The sequence below is a fragment of the Poecilia formosa genome, unplaced genomic scaffold (genome assembly GCF_000485575.1).
Source record: "Poecilia formosa unplaced genomic scaffold, Poecilia_formosa-5.1.2 Scaffold15, whole genome shotgun sequence".
In the NCBI taxonomy this organism is placed as follows: domain Eukaryota; kingdom Metazoa; phylum Chordata; class Actinopteri; order Cyprinodontiformes; family Poeciliidae; genus Poecilia; species Poecilia formosa.
Genome location: NW_006799954.1, coordinates 174,122 through 187,140, shown reverse-complemented (window position 1 = coordinate 187,140; position 13,019 = coordinate 174,122). Strand labels below are relative to the sequence as shown.

At 38.9% G+C, this 13,019-nt stretch overlaps 1 protein-coding gene across 1 annotated transcript; it reads left to right on the top strand.

Annotated features, from left to right (window-relative positions):
- The first annotated feature begins 1,492 nt into the window (after positions 1–1,492).
- Positions 1,493–12,257, top strand: vstm4a (V-set and transmembrane domain containing 4a). The gene is made up of 8 exons (XM_007546072.2): positions 1,493–1,773; positions 3,599–4,048; positions 9,295–9,348; positions 9,434–9,541; positions 9,658–9,691; positions 10,363–10,502; positions 10,984–11,051; positions 11,689–12,257. Exons 1-8 carry the CDS (start codon positions 1,725–1,727, stop codon positions 11,839–11,841), a joined length of 1,056 nt encoding a protein of 351 aa, XP_007546134.1. The 5' UTR covers positions 1,493–1,724; the 3' UTR covers positions 11,842–12,257.
- Positions 12,258–13,019: the final 762 nt, after the last annotated feature.

Below are 13,019 nucleotides of genomic sequence, written 5' to 3'. Positions count from 1 at the left end.
TGGGAATCCATTCCTCTTGACCTTCGTGGGGTTACCTCACTGGGCCCAATGGCACTGTGTCCTCCCTCCACTGGTAAATCTGTTACCTGCTGATGCCAGCAGGTAACAGTTAAGCTGACCACAAAACTCTATGTAACACAAGCATAAAACGAATAATGGTGTAAGAATCCTCATAACCCTGTGTTAAACTGGCAACATGTCCAGAGTTTAATCAGGCTTTGGTCCATTACTGGGATGACAGATTAAAATGGTCCAGAACTAATGGTGAACAATAGTTTTGAAATATGTTCCTCAAGATTAAACATACATAATTTGTTAATTTTATAATTTATGGGGCATACCATAATACTATTAGATAGCTTACAAGAAACACATTACAGGCAGGAAATTCTGATAACCCACGTTGCAATGTTTCCCACCCCAGTTTTCCTCCTCCTCACACTTTGATTTGAATCCAGACTGTGGGAGTATAAAAATATCCAAACACTCATGGGAGGAGTAACCTCAGAACAGAACAATAAAGTACTTATTGTACTGAACAACCTTCAGATAGACACTGTTGAAAACAGATTTTTTTTTCCATATTGAAAAATGTATTTCTTAAGATTTCCAACCAGTTCAAAATAAGGCAAACATGAGAACTAATTTTACAAGTAATTCTGGGTAAAAGCACAGATTTTTATAGTCTTTGATTGCACATTGCATAATGTTTAACAAATAGAAAACCTGTAATCGTTTTGCACTTAATTGATGTGTTGATGATTCCCTAAGAAGCAGTAACCAATTTTGACCACTATGTGGCAGAGCAGAGCGAGCCCCTCTCTTGAATTTGGGACACAGGAGAAGGAAAACATGAGGGAAATCCCAAATGAAGTATCATTTTAGCACATGTAAACACAACCTTTAATTCATAAAACCTGTGATAGACAGCCTAAGTTTAAACTGCAGAAACACTTCAGTTTGCATGTCCTGAGTTTTAAAAGAAGTTATCAAGGTGAGAGGGAATTAAATCGTTCTAGGAACACAGCCAGCACACTTTCCACTGATTCCATGGTTTTCATAGAAATCCTACACACTGGTTGAAGGGTTAAATGTGTTGTGTAATTTCATTTGGCTTTGGCAGAGCTGAAAGCAGCCAGTAGAAGCCCTGCCTCAGCAGTTTAGCCTGCCCAATAAAGCAGCAGGCTTCATACCACTGGGACAGTCTGACAACCGCAGCCAGAGACAAGCCCATGCCACTCCGTCCAGCAGCCGGAGACACAGAGACGTCCCGCATCTTGTGTGTGTGCACGAACAGAAAACAACGGAAAGAAAACATATCATGTTCTGATGATGATAAACATGAATATGCATCTTGAGGGCAAACCCTCAAGATGAGATACGGCCGTCATCTCTAGGTTCAGGGGTGTTGGGCCCTGATCCAACACCCACTCTCAGGAACACAGGAAATGACATTTCCTACGTTTAGCAGGACACAGAGGGAAAAGACAGAGAGAGGTTGACGGAGACAGCTTAGAGGGGAGAGCGAGGGAGAGAGTGGGAGTTTCTAAGTGGGAACAGAGCTTTTTCTGTTTCATATTACAGAGAAAAGAGGAGAAAGAGGAGAGGAGTTAATGGTGGGTAAGGGCTCTGGTGGTTTGTGCAGCCAGCCTCCGTTTTGAATGTAGCTGCTTTTGAAAGTGCTGTGCAGTTGTCTAGGTTTATGGATTCGCTGACTGTGGAAAATGTATTTCTCTATAGTGGTCCTTGTCCTGACTAAGACTCTGGTCACAGGTAAGTTTACTTTGTTTGCAGCAATGAAGCTCAGCAGAATTGAAAGAATGGGGCGAAACAGAGTAGCAATTGGTGCACACAGTAACATGTAAAACATACATTTGTTTACTTTTAGTATGAATACCTTATTTTTATGAAAGAAGCACAGGAAAAAAAAACGTGCATGTGTTTTAATTGGGGGGGGTTTTGCATGCATTTAAAGTGATTCTTGTAAGACTTATGTTTCTCCTGGTTTTTGACAATAAATCAAGACAGTCATAAATCGCATGTATAATTCACACAGATTGACAACGTCTGCATGACTTGACCCAGATTTTTTTAATTGACTGGGCTGCCTCTTGGCCCAGTCAAGAAAGAGGTGAAAATGTGTTACACATGGAAAGGTAATTCTTATTTAGCTAAATGTTTTAGACTTATGAAAATTTTGGTCTCTATGATCAATCACACATTTTGCACTAATGCTGAGGAGTCAGCTTTTTCCAGAAGCTTGAACTGCACATGAATACATCCTAGAAACTTTTTCTGCTTGTGATGTTGCATTATATAATGTTGGTTGGACCTAACCTGGGGCAGATTCCCAACTGACATAACAAGAACGACAATAAAAAAGCAGCAGCAGATGTTCCCAGTTATCCCGTCTGTAGGGATTACTGCGCAGAGGATCAATGTTTCCCACCTGTAGCATATCTTTGCCTGTCTAATCACACTTATAGACTCATATTCTGTGTCAGACACGCGTGACTCTGCTTCCATCAGAAGAAATCAAAAATGAGCAGAAAAAAACAAAAAAAAACAGTTGTGCAGAACGTATGATTTGTTGATTTCCCTATTGACCAGAATTGCTTTTTACCAGTACAGGCAAAATTCCCTTCTGGTGATGGAAGACACATACAAGTAGAACCAGTCATACTTTATGCTTTTGACAGCATAAATCCTACAAGCCACTGTGGGTGTGTTTACAAGCTTAGTTTGTGTAAATGCCACAATTAACTGTAACTGTCAGGGAATACATTGTTATTAAAATGATCTCAGACCATTCCAAGGGGGGGACATTTTCAACTCCTGTAATTTACAAATTGAAAAAAAGCAAAAAAGAGTCACGCAAGTCGAGTCGTTCAGTGACTGTCTGACATACCATGGAAAAGGAGTGTGTTTTTGAACACTGTAATTTTTTTATTAAGAGTTTAAGAAACAAAACATAAATTTAAGTGATACATGAGGAAAGAATTCAACTTTAATGAAACTTCTCCATAATGTCTCAACATCTTTTAAAGTTTTTCTCTGGACTTCTCATTTTGAGAAGTTATCAAGAGAGTGAGGCTATAACACAACATCCTCAAAATATACATTTTTGGCTGACAATCTTCACATCATGGATGCAGCCAAATACAGAAAAATCCTGAAAAAGTAAACTGTTGGAGGCTGTAAAAAAACTTTAGACTGTGGCAGAAGTTCACCTTTCAGAATATTAAATAATCTAAAACATGCAGCCATAGCTGCAGTAGATTAGATTACATCTTCATTACATATTCAATGCCGAAATGGCCCAGTCAAAGTCCAGGCCTTAATCCAATTACAATCTGTGGCAAGACTTGAAAAGATATTTTTCCAGATGTTTTCCATCAAGTCTGTCTCACTTTGGTCTACCTTGCTAAGAAGAATGGCCAAAAATGTCTGTGTGTGAATGTGTGAATACAAATACACTCGTATTTCTGAATTTTTACTTAGACATTTTATAAACCAACGATAATTTTCCTGTTGTATGCAGTGTTACAAGCTTTGAATGATCTGTTTATGTGAACTCCACTCTGTTTTTTGCCAACAGAAGTATGTCACACCCTGAACGTGACGGTCACCCCTGGGCCTTTGGTCTTAGTCGCAGAGAGACACAACTTGACTTTGTCCTGTCTGGTGTCTGAAAAAAAGTGGAGCAACAGTGTCCTCATTCTCCGCTGGTTCTTCTTGCCTTTCACTCCGCCAACTCCCAGACCTCCTCCTTTACCGACCACTTCTCCAACTGCACTCCCACCCTCCCAGTTTCTGATTGTAAGGATAGGGATCAAGAAGATGCAGCAGTATGGCAACTACAGCCGTCGCTTCCCCCAGCCAAAGTTTCACTTATTTGACGACGCGGGGGGAGAAGTGTACCGGTTGCTCATCATCAATGTCACAGGGACGGATCAGGGCTTTTATAGCTGTAGAGTTCAGGAGATCCGAAAATACAAAACCACATGGAGAGCCTTGTCCAATGGCTCCAGCACCACACAGCTGACAGGTAACTGAAAAATACATTTCAGCCTCTTTTTCCTCTACAGCTTAAACTTGGTTTGTATAGTCAAAAAAACAAACAAACAAAAAAAAAAAAACAAAAGACAAATGTGACTGCTTTCCAGTTGAAAAAAAGAAAAACAAACACAGTTACAGTTTGGAATCTAAGGGAGCATCAAAATTTACAATTAATTGTATTGTAAATTGTGGCTTTGCATCTTTTGTTTTATAGGAATATTTTTTGTAAATACATGAAAGAAAATGACATTTTTATATGTATTCATCATATGATGATAATTTCTTGCCACTCTATGCCAATGTCAGTAGATGTCTCTCCTGATGTTCATTATCTTTGTGAAATCCAGTGTCCAGGTGACTGAAGCTAATAACTAGTTGGAAAGGAAACGGCATAAAAACACCATAAACTTAAAAAAGGGGGATTTTATTTAAAAGCTATTTATTTGACCTTTGACCTTTTGTTGGGTTTCCACTGAAAAGATATTCAGTCCAGAAGAGAAAGATTATCAAGTTCCACCACCAATAATCTGTCTGTGTGATACACATACAGAGAAAAATACAAGTGAAGTAATTTTAATCAGACTTTCTGATAGTAAAGTACCATAAAATATTACAGAGAAAAGTGTTGCCCATATTTATGGCATAGTGTTCCGGTAACACTACCATGTTCCATTATCAGGATGTTTTACACACTAAGATTAATGATGACGCACAAACTCTGACCTGTTTCCTGTGAAAATAATCAATGGCTTCTTTGTAAATAACCCCTCAATGCAAACAGGAGGACAGTTCAAACATTTATTAAATAGTGTTTAAATAAACTACTTTTAGAACTGCATGGTGGTGTCGTTAGTAGCACTACTGCCTTTCAGCAAAATAGGTTCTGGGTACAAATCCCAGTCTAGGAGCACGGAGGTTAGATGTTCTCCCCATGTACCCATGTATGGTTTCTCTGGTTTCAGGTAAGATGGTCTGTAAATTGCCATTAGATATGCGTGTGTGCATGTTGTTTGTTCTGTGTGTTTCTCTGTTGCCATGTGATAGACTGGCGATCTGTCAAGCGTGTACCCCGCCTCTTGTACATTTACTGCTGAAGTTAGACGCGAGCTCCGCTACAACCCGTTTTATTTTTTTTGTGTTTGGAGTTGATTTAAGATGACATAAGTCCACTTTGGTCCTTTTGGACTAGTTCTGAGCTTCGGTCTCTTGGCTGCAACTAATCTGGGTTTATCCTTAATAAAAATGCCAGGGGAGTCATTTACTGTGTGTAAAATTTGATCTCACTTCAAAACTCCTACCTTGCACAAACATAAGTTTTGTAATTCTCTCTTGGCATTGATTAAACCAAATCTTGTAATTTGCATGACACATTAAGACGCATATGGCTATTTGTGTATTTCTCAATGTATGAGTAACAAATCAGTGCTACATTCCTCTCTGTTTATCGACTCAGGGTACCCTCACTTTTTCTCTCATGTAGGAGGAAGCCAAGCCCCCTGACCTACTGACCCCAGTGGTCAACAGCTCAAACTGTATGCTTCGTTTTCAGTGTAGAAAAGAAACCATTTAGGGAAGCTTTTAAATAAAGTTAGGGGTTAGTTTTGATAGATAAACACTTGATTAAAAGCTTGTTATTGGAACAGTTTTAATTAACATAAAGAAATTATATTTTAAATCAGTCAGTCACTGGGTTTCTTCTCTTTCACTATCATTTATGTGATCACTAAATTTTACGCAGTACGGGAACAATTTAGAGAATTAGATTCGGCATTTTCAAAGGATTATCGATGAGCCCTACAGTTCGGCTCACTTTTGAGAATTGGATGTAAAAAAAAAAAAAAAGAAAAGAAAAAACAAAGAAAATATACAATAAAAAAGTGGAAAAAAAGCCAAGAAATGCAGTGTTTTAGAATCAGACTGCCATAACTTTATTTTTTAGGCTAAACAGATTAACAACTGTAATTCAGGCAACATGACAAATGATTTCACATTCCGACATATATTAATAGTAAAAGTGTCCTGCACCATCTGGCCTCTCTACAGGTGTATCTGTTCAGCACTGCTCTTCAGCAAATCACAGGAAGCAAAGGAGGATTTCTACTGTAATTATTCTGAAAGAATTTGTTTAGAACTGATTCATCCTGCTGAGACATATTCTTCTTCTAATCTATCAATACAAAACCATGTTTTTGTTTTTGTTTTTGTTTTTTGTAAAGAGCAAGAAAAACAAAGAAGTGTTTTTCATGTAGCTGCAGGAGGAATTAGGCTTGAGTGTGAACCCAGTTCTCAGGCATTTCCATCCCAAAACAATGATCTCACACAGCCAACAGTATAACTCTATGTATGAATATGAGGGGGAAAGGGCAGTGGTGCTGAGCTGGCAATGTTCTTAAACTCACATGATGTCAGCATCCTGGGATAACTGCACTTTTATTTAAGTCACCAAGACTCAGAGAAATATTCCTGGAGAATTAAGTTTCAGCTGCTTTAGCCATGGTCAAATCCCCCACAGAAATTGAATTGGCGCTTAAGGATTAAATGAGGTCATGTGAAACGCACGTGACGGCAAATAATTCTCCACAAGAATGATCCAACTGAGGTTGTCATAGATTTATGATACAAAAGTAGAACTTTTATTGGAAATCTCATTCTTAAACATTGTGCTGTTGCTAAATGTTTATCTAGTGAAGTCCATTTTTGTACACAGGAAAACTCAAAATGTGAACGTGCTACAGATTTAATTACATTAAATGCGACTTTAAAATGTCATTAAAGTATGACTAATATGACTAATCCAGGTATAATTTGGTTGTTTGTACCTGATGAAAAGCACATCTAGATTTTCATGTGTTTACACATGGCTGCTGTTTGGACTTTTGCACATTTTTTTTCATTTTATACCTTCAAACCTCTGACTTTTTTATTCCAGTTTTGTGTGCCCAATGCAATTAGCCACACAAAATTAGACCAATTAGACCAATGCACAGTAGTGATAAATGTAAAAGTTAAAACAACATCATAGGTAGGAAGTGTAGCCATCCTTTGTTGTTTTAGGTGCAAGCTTTTTGGAGTAGGTCTGTTTGAACAACTAGAGACTGATATTTACGTCATTTAGTCTTTTAAAAAAAGCTCCAGCTTTTAGATTGGATGATAAATGTCTCTTTCCAATTCAATTAATGTGTGGACTTTTACTAGGCTGTGGTGACATGAATATGTTACAATCTTAATGATTTCATTGTAGCTTTGGCAGTATGTTTGGTCACCCATGTTTGGCTTGTGGCAAACCAAAAAAAAATATTCTCTTAATAGTAGTCTACTACTACTCTCCTCTTCCACAAAGGCACAATTTGTGGAGTTCAGGACGAGATGAGCAACCAGTTGGCTACTCATCTGATTAATGCTCTTAATAGCTGTGCCACTCTGTTTGCATTTTAAGATGTTAAAAAAGTTCAAGGGCTATGAAAGCTTTTGCAAGGCGCTGCACATTTTGCTTATTTTATACTACAAAAGCATAAAGGTTCAGGTCAGACAGAGTCGTCTGACAACGCCCTGCCCTATATTCAGGGCACGCTTAGGAAGCCACGCAACCTCAGGCATCCCAGAGATGCATTGACCACAGAGCCAGGAAATACAAGAGCTGATATTATAAGAGTAAACAATGAAGGGGGGGGTGCTGTAATCCAGGGAACCCCTTAGTTTCCAGTTTTCAGTCTTCACTCAACACTTAAAGTTATAAATTATTCATATCCCAAAGATTCTGCCAAACAAGACAAATGTTTGCTTTATTACATCCCAAATTAATCCATTTAAACCAAACGTTTGAGTTCTGTCTGCTGCTTTCTGTACCGACGGCCTGAATCTCTCTGTGCACTGGCTTTAGATTTACAACACTTTCCACATCTTCACTTTTCCTTTCTGGATGAGTGCAGATGAGCCAACAGCTGCAACATGTTCATTCTGGGCTGTATATATATGTTTTAGCATAAACGTGGCACCATTCGGTGGACAGTCAGCATTTTGCAGACACATCTGTATAACATATGTACATATAAAAGCTCCTGACAGCCGACCTGTTGACCTCAGACTGCGCGGGTTAAAAACAACCATTTCTCAACTTGAGTCTTTTTTCCCCATCAGCTGAGCACTCAAAGAGTTCAGACTCAAGAGGTTATTATGTATATCCATTTATCCACAAAAGGTCAATGGGGACTGGACAAGTGGGGTACAGATTATGATACAGCAATACATTTTTAAAAAATGACTTTCATGCATCTTTTTTTCTGTTTCACCAAGAAAAAGCATCTTTATAACATCAACAATGCAAGACAATTTTGAAGTTTCTACGTCTAACAAAAAGAGTGAATTTGCTGTGCAAATGTAAAATAGTTTTTTATTTTTTATTTTCCTATGTTTGTAATGTGAATTTTCATGCCACATACTTGTACATGACAGCAATTAGTAAGTTTTCAAGTTCAGTCAATACAGTTTGCAAACAAGTGTTCAAGAAGAAAATCCCAACCACATCATTCCTCACACAGAACATAAAACAATATGCAACTTTACATAAAAAAAAACAAAAACAAAACAGAGGAAGCCATTAGATGGAGAACAGAGCAGATCTGATTTTGAGTGAAATCTAGTGGTCTGGAAACAGACCTGACCAGGGCGGACCCCGCCTCTCGCCCAACGTCCAGAGTTATTCATATATATGTATGTATGTATGTATGTATGTATGTATGTATGTATGTATGGATGGATGTATGGATGTATGGATGGATGTATGGATGGATGGATGGATGGATGGATGGATGGATGGATGGATGGATGGATGGATGGATGGGACTGGAAATGATTGTGAAGTTACTCTGATTTGATGCAGTTTTCTTGAAAATTATTTATGCACATCAACAAAACAACTATGAAGTGACAGTCAAAAGCGAATACGCAGAATAAAAGAAAATCTCCCCATTTTTATCCGAGAGGAGCTGCCCAGTGAGGCCTGCAGCTTTGTGGATGTCCCCACTGTGGGTTTGGCCGATGCTTTTGAGCAGTTTTCTTTTTCTTTTTTTTTTTCTTCACAGCAGTGGTTTGGATATTTCCATAAACCATTGAGGTTGTCTGCTCCATTGGGTCAGTGCCCACAGACATCAGCGATTTATAAAGATAGACTTGGAAATTTTATGTTCTTTAAGTGCTGCGTTCTGCTGACTTACTGCAACATGTTTGCTTCTACAGTGCACTTTACTCCTGAGAATGACAGCAGCGAGGGGCTCTGGGTTTTATTTGCAGGTAATGTCTTAAATCTCTAGACCTTCGTATAACCTTTAATCACACATAACCTGGACAAAACATTTTTTTTTTGTCTCCGAACCAGATGTGTATTTGTGTGCCGTGTTCATCTGCTCCCTGGGCCTGCTGTCCATCTTTATGTTCTCCCTCGTTTTAACGTGCCAGTACTTCCACAGGAGACACAGATTGAAAGGTAAATCCACGCTTTTTTTCTCTACAATAACTAGAATGTACAAAATGAAGTGTCACCTGTAGTTCTTACAACAAACTATTACATTCACAATGATCTTTCTTCTGATTTCTCCACAGCCAGTTACCTTTTCGTCAAATGTCCAGAAAGCAGGTACTACGTTGTTTTTTTAAAGACTCTTACAAAACATTTTGACAAATCAAAATGGTAAACAAAATAAACATTTAAATGTTTAGTTCAATCACAAATATATCTTCCTGAAATGTCATAATTAGGTCATTCCTTTTGTATCACTTTGCAGTTGTAATCCTGTCTTTCCATCAAAACAAAGTCTATAGGTTGCTTCAGAAACAATAAACTCGAAGGATTTTTAATAGTCAGGAAGGCTGAAGCACTTAACTTTTCTAAGCCTAATTAAGCCAATTATTTTTGTTCTCATTCCTGTGCAAGTCTCAATCTTACATATTTGGGAGTTGATGTTTTTTTTTACCAAGTTAGCAAACTAAAATTGCATCATGTAATGTGACATTTCGGTTTTACTGACCTTTTGATTTTACTGCTACAGCAGCTTGATGAAATCAGGGAAAACACGCAACTGCAATACTGTTGCTGAATACTGCTGTGACATTTTCTTGACTTTTGTTTTGTGAGCTTTACAATGTTGGCCAATAAAAATCTATAACAAGAGAGGGAAAATCTATCCAACAGGTCAAGAAATAATAGGGAACAACAGGGTAGATATGTTAACACAAGAAAGCAAACGGCCAAAACACACTTTTTATGGGGAAATTACCGGTGATCTTTGGATCTTCTGTTCTTTGCAGTTCTGGAGAGACTGTTACCAGCTCCAGCAGCTGCTCCAATTCTCCCCCAAGAACACGAAGAAAAGAGACGAGGCAGCAGGTTGACAGAGGACCAAAAGTGACACCACCTGAAGAGCCACTGTTTCAGCCACCCATCAGAGGTACAAGATTGTGTTTTAGCTCTTAGAAGTAACCACATAAGCCTTCAGCATTCAGCCTATTTACCCTGCAGATCCTGTTGAAAAGCCATGATCTCAGTGTGGACAAAAGTAAAAGATCATTAGAAGTGAACCTCTCCAGCTCCGAATGAAAAAGAAAGCTTGGTTCAGTTTTTCTTCTCTTTCTTGCGGTTAAATTTCATGTCTCATTCCTAACACATGTGGAAGCATTAAAAAAAAAAAGTCCCAAAGGGAGGCAAGAGGTCAAAGCCCACAAAAAAAAAGACATCGCCAACTAAGAGCAGACATTAAATCTACGCCGAAGCACTAACTCATCAAACGATGGTCTTGTTTCACTTCTAAGCAACATCTTGCTCGAGTTAAACGTCGACTTCAAAACAAACAGTGACATTTGTGGATTCAAATCTCCAGGCTGTTGTTTTTCACACAATTAAGTTTCTCACATTTGCTTTTTTTCTTGCAGCGCCTGTCGCAGCAAACAGACCTCAGAAGCCCAGAAGGTTGAAGACTCAGCAGAGGAGATCTGCTACCGTAAGTCCTCCGTCTGCCTACTGGATGCCATAAACACGGGCAGGGCTTCATTATGCGTTTTTAATTTTTTAAGACGTTTTTCCTTTTATTTTGTTCTTCAAGAGCAGATTTGTTATTGAAATACGCACAAGAGGGAATATGTTTCACGACCGCGTGATTGTCTACCAGAGTTTATTGCCGTCGCTTCATTCAGTTATGAGCTTGATAATTCTATTTAGCATTATTGCTTCAGAAACTCAATTATTTACTTAGAGTGCTTCATTGGTTTAATATCCACAATGAAAGCCCCAAACGAGTACATTCAGAGGCAAACTAACTCAAATTCAGGACCACCAGTGTCTCCCGCTTGTGCTGCGCTTGAGATTTCGCTGTGAAAAGAAGCTCGGGAGATGCAAGCGTTCAACATGCGGATCAGATTAGTGCAATTAGAGAGATCTGAGGGTGCTGAATAGGACTCCTTTGGCAGCAGATGTTTTCAAGTACACTGAATGTTCCCAAAGCTCCTGCTAAAAGCAGTAAACGCATAGTTTCTGCAGCCGACGAGATGCTTAGCGAGGGAATGCTGAGCAGACTACGTTCCTCATTTGCGTTATCTGCCAGCTAAATTCCTCTCTTGTTTTTCCTCTTCCTCCTCTAGTCCCGAGTCTCACAAGAAGACAGCCTGACATACGCAGAGCTGGAGTTAGTCCGACCGCGGCAGGAGCCACCAGTCTCCCCCAGCCCTGACGCCACACCCTCCAGCTCCGACACTGTGTACGCTCAGATCCTCTTCCAGGAAGAAAAGCTATAGACCTGGCAGCTCGGCACCTCCTGGTGAGGGGCAGAGGTCCAGTTCTCCACCCAAAACTGAACTAAGCAGCATCTAAAGGGACATATTTATAAACTACGAGCATGATATTTAGCTGTTTTCGATGAAAGACGCCACGTTTGAGGGTAAGTGAGTGGTTTGGAGTGTGCTCCGTGCAGGTCAAGTCCTGCACACCTATTTTTATTGGGGTCCTTTGCTTATTGACGTGGTCACTGGCCAGTGAGTCTGTTGTTTATAGTCCCGATTTAACTATCGTCTATAAACCTATGAGACTTTGTTGAAATAAACTATTGTCTAGAATTTTTTAGTTTTTGTTTTTTTACCGCAGCATCATGTCACTTTAACAATCAGCTTTTTAAGCAAACTCATTATTACTGTATTAAAACTCAATATTGTTATGTGCTGTGGTCTGAAGTCTTTAATTTAGAAAAGTGCAGAAATATTAGAAATACACCCAGCAAACCTCAGTCACAATGCTGCATGAGCGCCTTTTGTTTCGACAATGCCAAAAGATGCACAGGATTAGGTGAATAAAACTCCAGCATTACATTCCTATGCATCTGATAAGATAACTAATAATTATTTGGGGAATGTCAAAATAGTCTGCTGCATGACCGTCTTTGAGAATTTACATTTCTACCCGTTTTTCCAGAAGGTATTGTTCTAGGATCGGCCATGGGTATTTTGATAGCCGATCATACATAGCGAGATGTGTTTTTGAACAAAATGGTTTGTAGCTAAACTAAGTTTCCTCTTTTGTGCCTGTTATGATAATCACACATTTACTGAACTGACACTGAGAACCTCTGTGCTTTATGCACCGTTTGGTGCTACACCTATAAATAAGTGAAGATTAATTTGCCACTACCACAAGAGTGTATTGAACATGCATAATACCTGCAAAAACACCTGCTTCAGGATAATTCCTGAAGCAGGTGGTTAACTGGTAACAGGTACGATATTGACATCCTATGACCTTTTGACAGAACCCAACTCCAAAAACTCAATCGTTTGTCAAGTTACGCAGACACAGGGATGAGGATTCATCTACAGGGTTGAAATGGCTCCAACTTACGAAAGTCCAATCTATTTTGTCACAAATATATTTAAATATGATTTCCAGGTCAAGAATGAAGTTATTGAAATGTTGCCTATGGCTG